This window comes from Dunckerocampus dactyliophorus, chromosome 11 (genome assembly GCF_027744805.1).
Source record: "Dunckerocampus dactyliophorus isolate RoL2022-P2 chromosome 11, RoL_Ddac_1.1, whole genome shotgun sequence".
NCBI lineage: Eukaryota > Metazoa > Chordata > Actinopteri > Syngnathiformes > Syngnathidae > Dunckerocampus > Dunckerocampus dactyliophorus.
Window position 1 is genome coordinate 16952952 of NC_072829.1, and position 18595 is coordinate 16971546.

General features: G+C 38.7%; 1 protein-coding gene across 1 annotated transcript in view; it reads right to left on the reverse strand.

Moving 5' to 3' along the window:
* aff2 (AF4/FMR2 family, member 2) overlaps positions 1–18595 on the reverse strand; it is a 211890-nt gene that overhangs the window by 25813 nt on the left and 167482 nt on the right. Inside the window, exons 11-15 of the mRNA XM_054793060.1 lie at positions 9078–9195; positions 6022–6127; positions 5765–5915; positions 3965–4180; positions 2153–2354 (exon numbers count right to left, since the gene is read on the reverse strand). Coding sequence (XP_054649035.1) covers positions 2153–2354; positions 3965–4180; positions 5765–5915; positions 6022–6127; positions 9078–9195 — 793 coding nt within the window. The remainder of the gene's footprint in view (positions 1–2152; positions 2355–3964; positions 4181–5764; positions 5916–6021; positions 6128–9077; positions 9196–18595) is intronic.

An 18595-nucleotide genomic window follows, 5' to 3' on the forward strand; every position in this document is an offset into this window, starting at 1 on the left:
ATGGATAAAATTTACTATTTGACCAAGTTTGGGCTAATATAGTATGCCATCTGCTGTACAACCCAGAACTACAGCTCAGTATATTTTATGGCATGTGATAATATAATGCAAATTAGCAAAATGCTTGGCCAGCATGTTTTACTGGTCTGTGAAACAAACATGTTTTGGCTCGCTAGCGTTTGAACGCCAGTGATAATCACAGCGCACGTGTCACACAACTGAGCACATGCAATCTGATGTCTGTCACATTCAAATTAAGCGGCAAAGAAATCATCAACAGACTCAGTCGACAGACTTTTACAATTTTAGCAGTGGACCTTACCGTTCTGCCCAAATCTTCAAGAAACGTTCTACTTATTGCATCTCATCTGAATATATACAGTGGTACAACAGTATATGTTTCTGGATTGAACAGGTTGATACACTGGTGTCGATTCTATAGCACTATGAATCGAACAACACTGTAACTCAAGTCACAAACGTCACATGACATCAGTCAGCTGACATCAAAGTCCCCTGGATTTGCTTATGCTCCTCCGCGGCAAAATGAAATCCCCTCAGACAAAAGCAATCAGCGGCTCATGTGCTTTCTCAGCGGCATGCAAAACTGCATTTTTCATCTTTATCATCCAAATTATGGGTAAAACAACTCTACGATAAGATGCATATACAGTAATCTTTTGTAGGTTCCAGTCCTGACCGTGATAAGTGAATTTCCGCCAAGTAGGATTCCTTATTTATAAATGCAATATTTTTGTAGTTATAGCATAGAAAATCTGTTTACAACCTTCTAAATACAGTTTTTAATATTACAGTGGAACCTTAGTTAGCATCATTAATTAAATCCAGAAGGTCCAACCGAAATGGACGTTAACTTAATAAATTTTTCCCTTAAGAAATCATGTAAATTCGATGAATCCATTCCAGAAAGCCAAAAATGCTAACACAAAATACAATTTTATAGTTTTACAATTATAGCTTGACATGCAGAAAACAATCTGAAATGCATATAAATACTAGGGATGAGCTGGATACTCTTTTTAGACGAGTATCCGTTACGGATGATGCATTTTTGCTAAGTACGAGCATGAACGAGTACAGCTTGGCATTATCCATAATCGTGATGAAGGAAAATCCTCACTGGGTAACTACTTATGTATTCACTCTACACGCTCTGTGATTGGCCAGTCACACACAGCGACCGCCCCTCCCTAAACAGACTCGCTACAGCTCACGCTGTATGAGTGACGCTCTGCTTGCTTGGCGCGACTCCATATGTATAACAATATATCTCATGTATAATGAAGCAATTTGATTTTTAGAATATGTGTACGGCCAATAACAAATGAAGTAGGAGCCAAAAAAGGCCCCCGGATGCACTTTGGACACCCCTGCTTCAGTACAGTAAAAAAATCATATATTAATCTTGGTTTGTTACCTTGAGAAAAAAAAGGAATACAAATACATGATATTCAAATGTACAGTAGGTTTGTAGTTTGAACTCCTGACTGCTGAAAATCTTCTGACAAACAGGTGAAAGGTGTTGATGTCTGGTCTTGGCTTTTGCTTAACATATTTGCTTGTTGTTAAAGTCATATATTTTCTTTTGCAGTGTTGAACCCAGCCCATTTTTCCTTCTTATTTTTCATTTTCTGAGCCAGCAAACACAAAGCCCTAAAGGTGAACTAAGATCACAATATGACACGCTGTCAGCGACGAGCAAACCGATTGGTATGTCCTCTGTGATCTTTTAAAAGAGCTTATATTGATCTGTGACATGTTAGGATTCTCGAGGGGTTTTACAAGATTTATTGGATGAGTTAAATTCTACATATCTTTGTTTAGGTTACAAATCACCCTCATCTCCAACACCGAGGATAAAAATTGTACCAGCCTTGTATCTTACTATAAATAAAGCCATTTTGCTGGGAATATTATGTGTTTGCATTTCTATATTGTAAATAATATTATATCTTCCTCTATTCAACTCTAGACACTCTATTCTATTGTTCCATAAATCCACAAGTTATGCAATAGTAAAGCTATCTGGAGACGATGGTGTTGAAAGACTCGTTCAATACAATAAAACTTCACTTTTGTCTGCCACTGTCTAATAAAATGGAAAATGATGGAAACACGTGCAAAAACTAACCTGATTTACAGTCACAGCGGGTATTGGCACAGTGGTTTGCTGTAGTTCTACTGGCGGTGCAATTGTGTTGTTTGACATGGTGGCACTGCGAGGTTCTTTCCTGGGTGCTGACTTCCCACTTGGGGGCTTGGTTCTCGGCCTGGGGGGGTTCTGATGCTCCAAGGAGGAAGGGGGGAATAGATCCTTTTCCCTTGCTGCAGGACTAATGAGGAGACAAGAATATATTGAGAGGAACGGGTATACAAAAAAAAAAAAAAAAATACACGAGATGCTACAGACATGTAGTAGACCGAGAGCAATTGAGGCACCCATAAAAATGTTTATTTTGACACTTAAACACAAGCCAACAGGTCATCAAACTCACAGTGCAACCAACAATAACAAGTAACACGTGAAACACACAATGTAACTGCAGCACACAAGCTATGCGGGTATCAAAATACTGTAAACACACACTAATATACTGTACATAACAATACTATTTTACACTAAATAATAACCTGCAAGTCATGCTGGGTAACTTCCTGCTGGGGAAGTGTGCACAGGTGCTTGCCAGCATGCTTTGCGGCTTGTAAATTAGCATAAAAAAGCATTATTTTGCCAGTGTACCAGTGTGTAAGCATCTATTTTGATGCCTGCAGAGTCCAAAGTACAGTACATTGCGTTGTTCTACAGTTTTACTCGTGTTATTTTTGGTTGTACTGTGAGTGAAGGGGAAGTTGAAGTTTGCCTCTGACGACTTTCTCTGCACTTCAAGTTTTACCAATGTAGGGCAAATGAGATGGCTTTTCTACCAATAAACGACCTAACTATGGAGATTATAACCACAAAAAGGCGAGTTCTCCCACATATACTGTACAAAAATCATGTTCTGATCAAAAGTCCGTGAATTTGCAGGGTCTCGAATATGCAGGAATCCACTGTACACTCAATGCAGTTTATTAGGTACCCCTGTTCAACGTAATGGCATTGCATACAAGTACAGTTAAAACCTCTGCCTTTAGAAGCATAATATGCTTAGTGTGGATAGTATAGCCGTTACCTATGTTAGCTACATCAGCTAGCCAATATTAGACACAGCACTCAGCTCTTTTCACTGGAAATGATATTGTATTTACCTATCATTACATTTGTAAAGCGCAGATATTGTAATGTATGTATCTGATTAGGCTGCAAGTGTGTACCTAATATTGTGGCTAGTGATTGTGTCGGTCGGACGTCAGACAAGGAAACAGTTTGCATTCAGTTCGACTTCATTGGTTGTGAAAAGCATCGTCACAAGGGATGCGAGAAAGAAAAATGGACACCAAGTCAACAACATCAGTAAGCCAAGACAGGCAATTATTGTTGAATTTTTCCCCAAATCTTTTTTTTAAACCAAGATGATGATCATCAACCGGCCTCCAGGCAATTTGACAATATTATAAAACATCTGCCAGGAAGCTCAGTGATCCGCTGAAAGTGTGGATCATTGTAGATTAGCGCAGTGCCAATGATGGGTGTAATTATTTTAAGTTCCCTAATTCTCATCGTATCAGTGAACATTTCACTGGCATTAAAATAAAAGCCAAGGTTGACTCTGACTTGTACTTCAAACTGTCAGAAGAAGCCGAAATGAACGTCAGTTTATTACAAATACAAATATGCCATGAGCTTTGTAACTTTTCTTTCAAAATGTCACTTTTCTTGTGACATTTTTCAGTGGTTTAAGTCGGTTTTATTTACTCAGACCGTGATTATCGGCAGAAAACTTTCAAATGACATCCACATGATCAACTGGACTCACAAGTCTTTGTGTACTTCGCTTCTTACCTTTGTTGGTTTGCTCTGCTCCATGTCTGGCTCTGATTATCCTCCACACTGTTCGACCTCTCTGTCCGTCTGGGCTGTTTCTTCCCTGTAGTGGTCCTCCTCTGTGCGGTCACCTCTGGTCCAGACATTGGTGCGGGTGACAGCCTCATCTTTGACCTCTGACCTTCCCCTGATGCCTTCTGGCTGAGTTTGGCCTTTGTTTTCTCTCTGCTTGGGCTGTGGGACAGGAACACAACATTGTCTTTGTTCTTTTTCATGTAGAACACGTAAGCTGTTGTGTAGCATGTCTTGGTTTCTTCAGAAAAAAAAAGGGATTCCAGTCCCCGTGGATTTCTGGTAAATTAAAAATTTTGAACGTGGGATTCTTGCTTTTTTTCTCCAAAAATAGGTGTGGGTTTTTTTTGCAGAAAACTCACTTTAAGTCCAGACCTGCAGACCTTGAAAAATCTAAGGATTGATGAAAAGAATGAAACTTTTTAGGCAAAAATAACCGTGATACATATTTAAAGAGAAAGTCTTGCGTTACTATTGGTTATTAATGTCAACATTTCAGCTGTTTCTTGTTTTTTTTTCGCAAATGGCCCCTGGTCTGCACTTTGGACAACTCGCTTTTATAGCTCTTCGTCAGGGTTGACGTGTCGCCAACTCTGTGAGCGACCACAACTCTCGTCGACTATTTTGCTTTTTTGCTTCCTGTTGCGAGCGAATAATGGTAATCAAAGGGAGAAGGTTGAAATAATGTGCTACAGGCCGACCAAACACAGCCTTAAAAGTCCGAAGGCTTCGTTATGCTCCAGCGTCACAGCACGAGCACCGACGAGTAACACCGGCTGGCTGAACAAGGAAACTGAAACCAAAGAAATGCAACAAACCGCATACCTGACAGCAGTGACGCATACAGGGGTTACAGTTTAAGGGTCAAAATGCATGCCATGTACAAAAAATGCATCCATGTTGGCAGGTCAGTAAGAAAGCCTAAAGTGTAGAATGTAATAATACAGTATATAGTACAGCACACACGTACTGTATAATGTAATGGTGGCGGCGCCCTTTCTGGCTAAGGAAGCACCATCTTCGACAGTCAACTTTCTTACAAACCGGCCTCAAAACTTGGGTGAGTTAATACAGTACATAATTGTAAATTGTTACAGGAATTACAACAGGCAGTGTGGATTATGTAGGCACAGCATTGGAGAAACGGCTTCTTGGGCAGCTCGACTAGCAGGACGACCACTTTAGCGGGAGCTTGCTTGTAGCGCTAGCTTGTAACCCTAACCTGATGACCAGGCTAAAAGCTTCGATTCCATCTGTTCTCTTGATCATCTCTCATTATCATTCATTAGTGATGTGTACGTATACATTTTATAATTTAAAATGTGTTAAGTGTGTGAGGCATATTTAAGGCTTAAGCTTGGATTGTGCTTATAAGCATTTAGCTTGTTAGCTTCCTTTGTTGTACATGAACAATTAAAGAGATGGGAAGGGGTTCTGCATCTGAATCTAATCTCTAATAATTACAACAGTCAAATATTAACTGGAAGTAGCAGTAGAATGTCAACATCAAGCTAGCAGGAGGATTTGTATGGTGGTGCCTTGACACAGCATAATAGTTCAGGCTTCATTAGAGTGTTATTTAGAGTGGTATTTTTATGGCCATATCAATTACTTTAGTCTTTATTACATTAGTCTGCTGTAGATGTGAGTTTTTATAAAACTTAAATACACACCCAGGAAGCCTGAGGCTGCACATTGCTCACCTAACAATTGGTGCTCAGTAACACAAATACACGCAGTTCATACCAGAATGTTGCCCTGGCATCTTTGTGCTCCACTGTTGGTGCTGTGGGAAGAGCAGTGCTGCTGGAGCCACAGGATTTGGTTTTGGCAGCAGCACCCAGTCCTGCCGCTTCACTCCGCTGTGTGAATGTTTCCTGAATTTTGGTGGCAGAACCTGAGAGGTGCACGATAAGAGCACAATATTTTCAAACGAACCCAAACAATCCAAAGCAGTATCATCACACACAGTCACTTTTAGGTTTCTGGACATGTCGACTAACCTGCAACATGGTGATCTTGCTGTGGGGCCACCAGAGGTTTGGTTTGGGCTTGGACTTTGTTCAACCAGCTGTCTAGCTGCCACTTGTTGGTGGAAGATGGCTCAGGCTAGAGGGTAACAACAGACATTTCACATGGAAATATATTCTACAACACACAATTTTGTTAGCACCATATATATATGTATATACATACATACATATATATATATATATATATATATATATATATATATATATATATATATATGTATAAAATAGTATTGTTTTGCATGTACAGTTGTCCCTCATTTATCGCGGTTAATCAGTTCTGACCATGATAAGTGAAATTCCTTATTTATAAATAATAATATAATATAATATAATAATAATATAGCATATGACTTTATAATATGGTTTTTAACATTATTAGAGACCTCTAGACATGAAATAAGACAACCAATAGTCACCCTTAAAATCACATTACCCAATATAGTAAGCAGAATTAGGAAAAATTAAACGTACGAGACATAAATAAGACATAGTATAGACTCACACACACACACACACGTACCCCTAGCCTACGGTTTTGATACGCTTACTAAAAGCTTATATAGTAATCGTACACACTTTTACATTATAATTGCACACACACGCGCGCACACATACAGAGTTCTTACACACGACCATTTTTACCTGTGAAAATAGTGCAACTTTTTGTAATTTAGTTCATTTAGCCATTTTTTAATGCTTGAAAATGCTTAATTTAATGCTTAATTTAACTACAACCACAATAAAAAAACATATTGTTCAATTATTATCGCCATTGATATATTTGTCAAAGTAGAAATTTTGATGGGACTAAGGTCTTGGATGTAAATAGAATTTGGTGGAACAGCTAAAGTATCCTGGTAGCCTCCGTTTGCGTGCATTCTCCGGGTAATGTATAATATGGTGCACGTTTGTTGTGTTAATAATACACTGCATGAATCCATCTGTATTCTCAATGTTTTTGTTTTTTAAATCAGAAAACGCCTTTCCATGTTAGCATCCTATTAGCTAGCAAGCTATTTCTTGAATATAATAGTGTTTCGCACTCTCTTTATCAAATGCTGGCACTTACAACTTTCTTTGGCTCCATTTTGGGTTATTGAGGTGAGAAACACAATTGAATTCAAGAAATAACTCACGGCCAAACAGGAAGATGGTGATGCTTGATCTGTCTGCCATATCTTGTCTTTGGGGACAGTCACATCAACAATCATGTCTTCAATGAAGGTAAACGTAACCTTAAATATTCAATTAATCCTTTCATTCATAATTTTGTATGTATTTATAGTGGTGTAAATGAGTTTGTGCCCCCTTCTTGACTTCTTAATTTTTTGTATGTTTATCTCTCTTAAATGTTTCAGATCATCAAACAAATATAAATATCAGTCAATGACAACACAAATAAACACAAAATGTATTTTTTAAATGAAACTTTTTATTACTAAGGGAGAAAAAAAATCCAAACCTACATGACCCTGTGTGAAAAAGTGATCGCCTCCCCCAGTTAAAACATAACTTAACTGAGCTTAATTGAGATCGATCAGTCTGGAAAAGGTTCTAAAGCCATATCTACAGCTTTGGGACTCCAAAAAAGTGAGAGCCATTATCCACAAATGGCGAAAATTAATTGAAGAGGTCACAAAAGACCCCACAACAACATCCAAAGAACTGCAGGCCTCACTTGCCCCAGTTAAGGTCAGTGTTCATGACTCCACCATAAGAAAGACACTGGGCTAAAACGGCCTGCATACAGTAGCAGAGTTCCAAGATGAAAACCACTACTGAACAAAAAGAACATTAAGGCTCATCTCAATTTTGCCAGAAAACATCTTAATGATCCCCAAGACCTTTGGGAAAATACTCTGTGGTCTGATGAGACAAAAGTTGGACTTTTTGGAAGGTGTGTGTCCCATGACATCTGGTGTAAAAGTAACGTCGCATTTCAGAAAAAGAGCATCATATCAACAGTAAAATATGGTGGTGCTAGTGTGATGGTCTGGGGCTGTTTGCTGCTTCGGGACCTGGAAGACTTGCTGTGATAAATGGAATCATGAATTCTGCTGTCTACCAAAAAATTCTGAAGGAGAATGTCCGGCCATCTGTTCGTGACCTCACGCTGAAACCAACTTGGGTTCTGCAGCAGGACAATGATACAAAACACACCAGCAAGTCCACCTCTGAATTGCTGAAGAAAACCAAAATGAAGACTTTGCAGTGGCCTAGTCAAAGTCCTGACCTGAATCCTATTAAGATGCTGTGGCATGACCCTAAAAAGATGGCTCATGCTCAAAAACCCTTCAATTGGGCTGAATTACAGCAATTCTGCAAAGATGAGTGGGACAAAATTTTTCCACAGCACTGTAAGAGACTCATTGCAAGTTATCGCAAACACTTGATTGCAGTTGTTGCTGTTAAGGGTCGCAAACCAGTTATTAGGTTTAGGGGCAATCACCTTTTCACACAGGGCCATGTAGGTTTTTTGTTTTTTTTTCTCTGTGAATAATACAAAGTTTCATTTAAAAACTGCATTTTGTGTTCAGTTGTGTTGTCACTGACTGATACTTAAAATTGCTTGATGATCTAAAACATTTAAGTGTGACAAACATACAAAAAAAAAAAGAAATCAGGAAGGGTCCCAACACTTCACACCATTGTATATGCATTTCAAATTGTTTTCTGCATGTAAAACTACAATTGTAAATCTATAAAAACGGGTTTTGTTTTGGCTTTCTGTAACTGATTAATTGTATTTACATTATTTCTTATGGAAAAAATGTATCCGGTTAGCATCCGTTTCAGTTACAGTCAGACCTTCTGGAACCAATTAATGACGCTAACCAAGGTTCCACTGTATTGACATTAAAACTAATTCACTTGTTAATATTTACACAGGCCAGTCCAAGTGCCTCAGATACATCAGATCAAGTAACCCACACATGGTCACACATTTGCTGTTAGAACGAAGACTGTCAATATGCACTGTTGTGCGATTTGTAGCACATTGCTAATACACTGGCTTGTCATCTTACCTCAGGGGAGTTGGTGCGGGTGGCCTGGTTATATTCGCTGTCACTGGAGCTGCTCTCTGATTCGTCTGTGTCTGACTCTGAGCTGCTCTCCGATTCACTGCTGCTCCCCGATGCACCACTTCGGAAGACACAAGGGAGACAGATTTAATCTACATGACACAAAGTCACAAAACAACAGACTGTACTATATTGAGTCGGCGACAACCGAGCTCATTCATGTCCTCTTGTCATCAGTAACAGGGTCACATCACACTTCACCCACTGCTTTGTCTTTTTTTTGTTGTTTTTACAATGAACCACCTGCTTGTAATATTCAGTGAGCGAAGACACAGCACAAGTTTAATGATCATTTACTTCATCCACTCAATGCTTTTACCACCAAAATGACTCAGTTGATTATTTTTCTGCCTTCTTTGGCGTAATGATTGATGATTTTATAGGGCTTCACATGGGTTGAGCATGTGACATGCAATGCTCTGATGAAACGGCATGGGCACTGTTTTCCGGAGAGTCAACTCAGTGAGCAACCACAACACAAAACAATCTATTAGCTTCGCTTTCTTGTCACTGACCTTGACACTGTTACAATCGTCATTTGAATAAGAGTCAGTAAGTATTATCGTTATGTTAGGGCTGAACCGATTAAGTAAGCTTTAAACTAGCTTTAAAACAAAGTACTTTCATTTGGACGGTTGCAGTCTTGTTACTGTTCATTTTTTCTATAAGCTTTAAGATTTGTTTTTTGAAAATGACCATTTTAGTTCATTACTATGAAACGGGTGAGAAGTATTTAGGTTGAAATGTTGCCATTTTCATGAAAATGGGGGTGAATAGTTTTTCATTGTTTTTTGCCTTTATTTTTGTGAGACAATTTTTGTAGTCTTTGACACAAACCTGAAATAAATTTGATGCATATTTTGGAGTAATACAAATACACGGGAAAGAAATTGCTCAATAATGTATTTTTTAGTTCAAGATAATAAAATTAACAGAATAAAATAATACAAATAAATATCTTTATGAAATAGAAATCTGTCCTGTTCAACTCAAAACAGAATAAATTCAGGGTCCAGGTTGCAGGCGTTTCCAACTTTCATCACTGTTAGAGTCGTCAACTATTTGCCTTTTATTTATGACTGGCAACATTTAAATTGTACGCTACCTTATTTACCAAGCAGATCTCCACTCAAACAGTAAGGCCATTGTTGTTATGCTATTTTGTGGTAAATTGTCATCATAAAAAGGCATAAAGTCTGAACTGAACAGTTATAATAAAACTACTACGAGTTGAAGCAAATATTCTTTGACCCTGTGTGAGTGGGGATGTCCGATATTGCCTTTTTTGCCGATATTGTCCGACTCTCAATTTCCGATTCCGATGTCAACCAATACCGATATGTGTAACATCACATATCTTTTTCTCGAGAAAAATTGTTCTAAAGTAAGTTCTTGTGCCTTGATTTATGTGCATTTTTTGGAAAGATTTAATTTATTTTTAGTTAAAGGGGTATTGTTTGAAATACATTAATTTGCTGATTATTATTTTGATTGATAACTTTCACTTTCTTATTTTATATTCTAATTTTACTGCGATAAAACTACTCATTAAAACTACTTTATATGCATATATATATATATATATATATATATATATATATATATATATATATATATATATATACACACACACACACACACACACACACACACACACACACACAGAGCGACAGAGAGAGAACACACACACACATATATATATATAGCAGTATGTATAGTAGTTTTAATGAGTAGTAGCAATAAAATATAGAATATAAATAAAGTATATAGTTTAATCGGTAGCCGATCGATCGGAGCATCCCCAGTGTTACGTTCTGTGTCGTCGCTCTGCTGCCGCCTGTCTGCCACGTCATTTCAGTGCACCACCTTCCCGCAGCAGGCAGAGCTCTCCAGTCATACCTGTGCCTCATTAGCATCTCCTCCCTATTAGCACTGCAGCGACAGCACATCGGTGCCAGATTGTACCCTCACGCTCCACACGCTCACCGCTATTGTGTTGTTTGCTACCCTCACCATGCTTTTTCTTGAGTACCTGCCCGCCTTGTTTCAGCGGTGTTTTGAGTTCTGCTATTGTGACCTTTTCCTGCTCTAGTTTTTGTAGCAGTGATTTTTTTTTTCGATTGGTACCTCCTGCCTACTAGTTTAGTAGAGATTTTTTGTATTAGTACCTTTTTATTGGTGTTGCCATCTCCATTTGTTGTAGTTTTTACATTGTGCATTTTTTCCTCTGCTGGACTCCTTTTGTTATTAAACCTTTTGTTTTGTGGAAACGTAGCTCTTCTCTGCATATTGGGTTCCAGAACCGGCTCACGCCGTTCCTTAACACCCAATCTAAAATGTTGCAAATTTAGCATAGGCCCCCTTTAACTGATACTAAAAACATAAAAAAAAAAAAATCATTTTGCCTTCAAACTCTTTGTTCTAAAAACATGTTATAAAAAGGGGGGCCAATACGGTAACAAAACAAATATTGTCTTTCTTCAGCCATCAGTACTATATTGTTCTAAACTCATCAATTCTGAAAAAAAATAAGTGAAATGAGACACGTAGCTGTCTGAAGCAAAATAAAAGCATTAATAAAAAATATAATCACACATATGGAGATAATTGCTTAAAATCAGTCTTTTGAAGGAGTTCATTTATCTCTTTTTAGTGCTCTCGCTGGTTCATCCATCCTCCTCCACAGTCTTTTGAAAATGGTCTCCTAGAGGCTACACACCCGCTCGACACAACTTAAGAACACAAAAACACAAGCACGCACAAATGGCAAAAATGTGTACTTCTTGTGCATGTTTGTGTCTGTGTGTGTGTAATTTCAGTTCAAGGCTGCCGTCACAGCAGGCACCAATCTGTGTGAGCAGTCAAGCAGCAAATCCATCAACTGTTCCTCAGGCAACACACACACACACACACACACACACACACACACACACATGCATGCATAGTGATTTCTTCTATCATTTCTCATCTCTTCTCATCCTCTCTCCCTCTTGCCTCTCTTTCAATTTCAATTAATTTTTTTTCTGAGTTTGCTCTCATAGTGTAGCATGGTGTTTAACTCCTCTGGTGTTCAGTTGTTCCCAGCAGATGAATTTAATTTTCTTATTTGAATCGTGAGCCAGGGCCGCACGGTGGCCTAGTGGTTAGCATGTTGGCCACTCGGTCAAGAGATCTTGGTTTGAATCTCCGTCTGTGCATGTTCTCCCCGTGCATGGGTTTTCTCCAGGTACTCCGTTTTCCTCCCACAGTCCAAAAACGTTGGCGACTCTAAATTGTCCATAGGTATGAATGTGAGTGTGAATGGTTGTTTTTTCTATATGTGCCCTGTGATTGACTGGCGACCAGTCCAGGATGTACCCTGTCTCTCGCCCAAAGTCAGCTGGGATAGGCTCCAGCATACGCGCGACCCTAGTGAGGATAAGCGGCATAGAAGGTGGATGGAGTCGTGAGCCAAAAACAACAGAATGTGTCATGTTCTGCAGGACAGGACTGATCACTTCCTGTCCTACGCTCTTATTTTGGAGTGTTGCACTTCCTTCTGGGGGGAAGTTGCAGCTGCTTCACCCCAGTGGAGTGTGGTACACAGCTGCCTGCCATTGCAATTAGTGGAGGTTAAAAGCCCAGTGTCGTTTCAGGTACGGCGCTGGTTCATTGTCGGACTTCTCTTCGCCCGTGCTGTCACATGAATGTTCCTCTCACCTGTTGCTACTGCCAGGGACTACAGTGTATGTTTTTTCACAGAGCTTTTTTCCCCGCTCTGTCGCTTTTTGTTGTTTATCCCCGCACAAGTACTACACCTGCTTTACCACTGTCTCTGCAAACCATGGGTCAAGCACTCGACAGCTTCATGCCACGTGACATATACAGTGGTGTGAAAAGGTGTTTGCCCTCTTGCTGATTTCTTTATTTTTTGCATGTTTGTCACAGTTAGATGTTTCAGATCATCAAACAGATTTAAATATTAGTCAATGACAACACAACTGAACACAAAATGCAGCTTTTAAATGAACGTTTTTATTATTAAGGGGAAAAAAATCCAAACCTACACGGCCCTGTGTGAAAAAGTGATTACCCCCTGTTAAAAAATATTGACATGAATTGATATCTATCAGTCTGGAAAAGGTAATAAAGCCATTTCTAAAGCTTTGGGACTCCAGTGATCCACAGATGGTGAAAATATGGAACAGTGGTGCACCTTCCCAGGAGTGGCCAGCCAACCAGAATTAGCCCAAGAGCACAGCGACTACTCATTGAAGAGGTCACAAAAGACCCCACAACAACATCCAAAGATTTGCAGGCCTCACTTGCCTCAGTTAAGGTCAGTGTTCATGTCTCCACCATAAGAAAGACACTGGGCAAAAACGGCCTACATGGCAGAGTTCCAAGATGAAAACCACTGCTGAACAAAAAGAACATTAAAGCTCATCTCAATTTTGCCATAAATCATCTTGATGGTCCCCAAGACCTTTTTGGAAAATACTCTGTGGTCTGATGAGAAAGAAATTGAACTTTTTGGAAGGTGTGTGTCCCATTACATCTGGCGTAAAAGTAACGCCACATTTCAGAAAAAGAACATCATAGCAACAGTAAAATATGGTGGAGGTCGTGTGATGGTCTGGGGCTGTTTTGCCTTTTCAGGACCTGGAAGACTTGCTGTGCTAAATGGAACCATGAATTCTGTTGTCTACCAAAAAATCCCAAAGGAGAATGTCAGGCTATCTGTTTGTGACCTCAAGATGAAACCAACTTGGGTTCTGCAGCAGGACAATGATCCAAAATACACCAGCTAGTCCACCTCTGAATGGCTGAAGAAAAACAAAATGAAGATTTTAGAGTGGCCTAGTCAAAGTCCTGACCTGAATCCTATTGAGATGCTGTGGCATGACCTTAAAGAGGTGGTTCATGTTGGAAAACTCTCTAATGTGGCTGAATTACAACAATTCTGCAAAGATGAGTGGGCCAAAATTCCTCCACAGCGTTGGAAGAGACTCATTGCAAGTTATTGCAAACGCTTGATCGCAGTTGTTGAGTGGCCCAACCAGTTATTTAGGTTTAGGGGGAAATCACTTTTTCACATAGGACCATAGAGGTTTGGATTTTTTTCCTCTCTTAATAATAAAACGTTTCATTTAAAAAACACATTTTGTGTTCAGTTGTCTTGTCATTGGCTAATATTTACATTTGTTTGACGATCTAAAACATTTAAGTGTGACAAACATGCCATAAAATAAGTCAGGAAGGGGGCAAACACTTTTTCACACCACTGTAGTCTGATCATTAGATGTGCTTGTTTGTTCATTTTCACAATAAGAGAATTAAAAAATTCAGTCAAATTTAAATTACTTTAGGATAACAGTGGATCCCACATATAACAGTGGATCCCACATTTGCGATTCAGTATTCACGGTCCCATAATATTTTTTGGCTCAGAAAATAGGCAGGAAAAACATCTCATTCATTCATAAAACAATAACATGAAATACAACTTAAATCCATCACACTATGCCCATATTCACCAACTGGATATGCTTTCTTTTTTAACCTGCCATGTTGATGGAAAATTAAATAAGCAAGTAAAATGTTTTTAAATAGCAGTTTTCACAGACAAGGCCGCAAAGTGACAGATGCCAAGTACACACACAGGGTGTAATACTTAAATATTATACTAAAATTTTTTTAAAGTTAATAATTAACAAAATCGCTTAAAAAAGTTAATAAGCCAGGTGTTATGAATAGAATCACAGTGTTATGATTAAATAGTGTGTTATGTGTTATAATTTGTACAGGGCAACTCTTTCCCACAAGAATTTAGGGGATGTTGTAGGGAGAGTTTTTACACTGTTAAAAAAACTCCAAGTGCTTTTTTAATGTGACAAATTATTAATTAAAGCATGTTTATTTGAATACAAGTAGTGCTTTACCTTTTACTTTGTGGCTAATTTCATAAAGTCATTGAAAGCAAGACTCACCATGTTTTTGAGTGTCGTAGGAAAAGTATGACCCACAATTTCAGTGGTTTTGAAACTGTGACTTTTTCATACCGTATACCTTGAAACCGGCAACTGGCCCATGCCTACTCGCTGATACAGCCCACCTTCGACCCCTGACCGATTGAAACAGAGTAGGCATGCACAGGCAGTTAGCTACGGAATACGAGAGTTTCGGCCAAGAGGAGAATAATGGACAGTTACCCTGTACACAACATTGAGTATTTTATTAAAAGAAACTTACTGGAATTAAATATCATTTTTAAAAGGCCCTGAAATGAGCCGGATAGGACCCTATAAATAACTGAGATGATATGGTTAAACGCCAAGTCAAGATACTGCATAAATGATGTACAACATAGTTCAATTTTTATCAAGAACCATGCGTGTTGTCAACAACAGCAGCAATCAGTTTCTTACTTGGGTGCCATTTGTTGTACAGCTTCCCTATTTTAAGCAACAGAAAATGCTTTTTTTTTTTAAAGATGCGGAATATTGGCTTTCTTACCAATATAAGATATACCATCCAGCACTCAACCGATCAACCGATACTGATATAGGCAGCAGCTTTTCGCTTAAACTAATGTCAGGTGACATCTTGTGTTCTTTTACTGTGATTTCACAAATAAACTGTTTTGATAAATAAGACAAATACTGCAGTATGCAATACACATAATAAAAAGAAGTACCTTATCTATTTTATAGTCATTCAAAAAGTCATGAGCAATAGTCAGAACATGTTTTCCTACAATCAACAAGTAAGACAGGTTAGTCTTGAAATTCAAAGTACTGGTAAGAATCCAGTTTACAGTTTTCAAAGCTGCACATTTCTATGTGGCACAAACATAAGTATAAGAACAAAGTAAAGTGCAAAGTATGAAACTGTGGACGAATACCGTCAGTGAAATTATAAACTGGGCTCATTCAGCATGTCTTCCGTCGTTTCTGATTTTGCAGCATGTTGTAGCTGCCAGTGATTCTTCCAATTAGATTAGAAGTTCTAAAGGAAGACACATTACTCCCCCATCTCATAAAAAGCTCTTTACAGTCATTGCAAATTGCATATTTACAAACCAAAGGCAAAAACTTGTAAATAATTTCAGACCTCAGACATACTGAGCTGGAAAACTTGCTGTGTGGATGACGACATCATCACTTGAGCGCTGATATCATATCAAAAGAAACCGATATGTCATTTATGTGTTAATATCAGCTGATATTATTAGAGGCATTACAAAGATCCTGACTTAATTGTTGCTATTTGTAGAGAAAGCCTGCACATAAATATTCACGGTATGTACGTATGTGGTCTTGGAAGGAGTATATCACCGTATTCAAGACTGTATGGTTCTCAGTGTGTCAGTAAAGTCAAATTAATCAACCTAAACCACTAAGCACAGGTGATGACAAGTGGGAGTATATTAAAATTTGATATCATTTGGATAAAATGATGAATAATGAAGTACCTCAAACACATGTTGCAAGAGCAAGAGCTGCATGTTTATTATGGGAAATAAACACTGCTACGTGTCAGCAAGTCGGCTGTGTCGGGATATTTACCAAGTGACTGCGTTAAGGATAGAGCAGTCTCATTACTGCATGTTGCCACTGGATGTTGAAACATTATTGTATTTTTGTATAAATAGCCTCATGAAGTTGAAGGAAAGTACGAGAGATGTTCCGTCGAGTGCACTCCAGTCTATTTTACTCTGGCGCCATAAACAGAGCGAAACAAGATGAAAGGAGCTGAATACTTGTGTGAATGTATTACATCTGGCTTGTGTCCCTTTTCTCTCCTCAGGAATCAGCCATCATCCGTCAAACATAATTTAGCACCGTTGTCTGTGCCAAATTGAAATGCGGCACCAGCTGGTGCAATCTGACAGGCGAGCATTTCACTGGACAGCTTAAATACATTCCATGATGTTGGGTTTTAAATGAAGATACATAAAGTTCACCCGCGAGTGAACTGGATCACTTTGCAGCTTTCATTTCCAGATATTTACGTGTGGATCGAACGCACAACTTAGACGATAGCACCTTTTGTTTGAACCCACCATTTGTCATGTGAGCAAAAGTCTTGCAACATGTGAATGACAGGTGTGTTTTGTTGCTCAGGTGTGTCTGATTGCATTAGCGATTCAATCAATAAATACCACTGAATGTCCACGCTCAGTTTCAGATTGGTTAGGATAGACTTTGCCTGTGTAGACTGCATTTAGAGGTGAAAAAAAGCTATATGGGTGAAAAATAAGTAATAGTGAATCTGAGAGAAAATGGAAAATCAATCAGAACCATTGCACCACTGGTGTACTAATTAACAGATGTCGAACCAAGGAAAACAGCAGTTGATGACAGAAACATTGTGAGAGCTGTAAAGAAAGACCCTAAGACTGTTGGTGACATCAACAGCAACCTGCAGAGGGCAGTAGTGAAGGTATCACTAGCTACTGTTCATTGGCTACACCAGAAGAGGCAAATCATATATACATATATATATATATATATATATATATATATATATATATATATATACACACACACACATACATACTCCAGTACAGCTCGTCCTCATTGGCTAACTACTTATGTATTTACTCTTCACTCTAGACACCCTACAGCCAGAGAGAGGAGTATGCGATGCATTTGACAAGACAGAGTTGAAAAAGGCTTTGACAAGACCTGAGCTGTAAACGGCTTGTGTCGCGTCGATCGTCCGCCTGCTTTTAATTTGGCTGGCGATATAAAGTCAGTTGGAAAACTCTGTAGTACTGAATATGGTGCTTTTGAGAAAACTATAGTGAACAAGGCTGACAGATTATTTCCCTGTTTGCCATTGCTAGATGTTTGCATGAATCACCAACTTCACATAGATCATGAAAAAAAGAATTAAACAATAAAGTCTTACAGATCACTTACACACATACACAGTACACATATACAGTAGATGAATAATAAACAAAAATATAGCAACTTCTGATAAATCCATGTCAATTTTAGACGTAAAATAATGTACCGATTTAAGCCCCACCCATTCCGGTTAAACCACGCCCAGTTACGGTTTATGCCCCGCTCACTCCAAGTACAGATATGTGTACAGATAATATAGATGGGTGAACAGATACAGATACTGATAGTGGTGTCCTCGCTCATCCGTTGTATATAGTCGTTGTCAGGCTTTGACTGGCTGAAGCCAAGAATTAGGTATGACCCTGTTGGTTTGTGTGATAAAATCAGCCTCAACAGGGGAAATGAAAGCCTTACAAAATGACAAAGTGAGCTGTTGGCTTGATATGCCCATTGGAAGTTCCAGGAACCACATGATCCTCAAACGCTGCAGCTGCAGCTACTGACGCAGCGCATTAAAGGCCTTAACTAACAAATACTGTTACTATACCAGCATTTGAATTGTTTATCTGTCTAATTAGTTTGATGTTATAAATAGAAACTCAGCATTGAATTAAAAAAGGGATA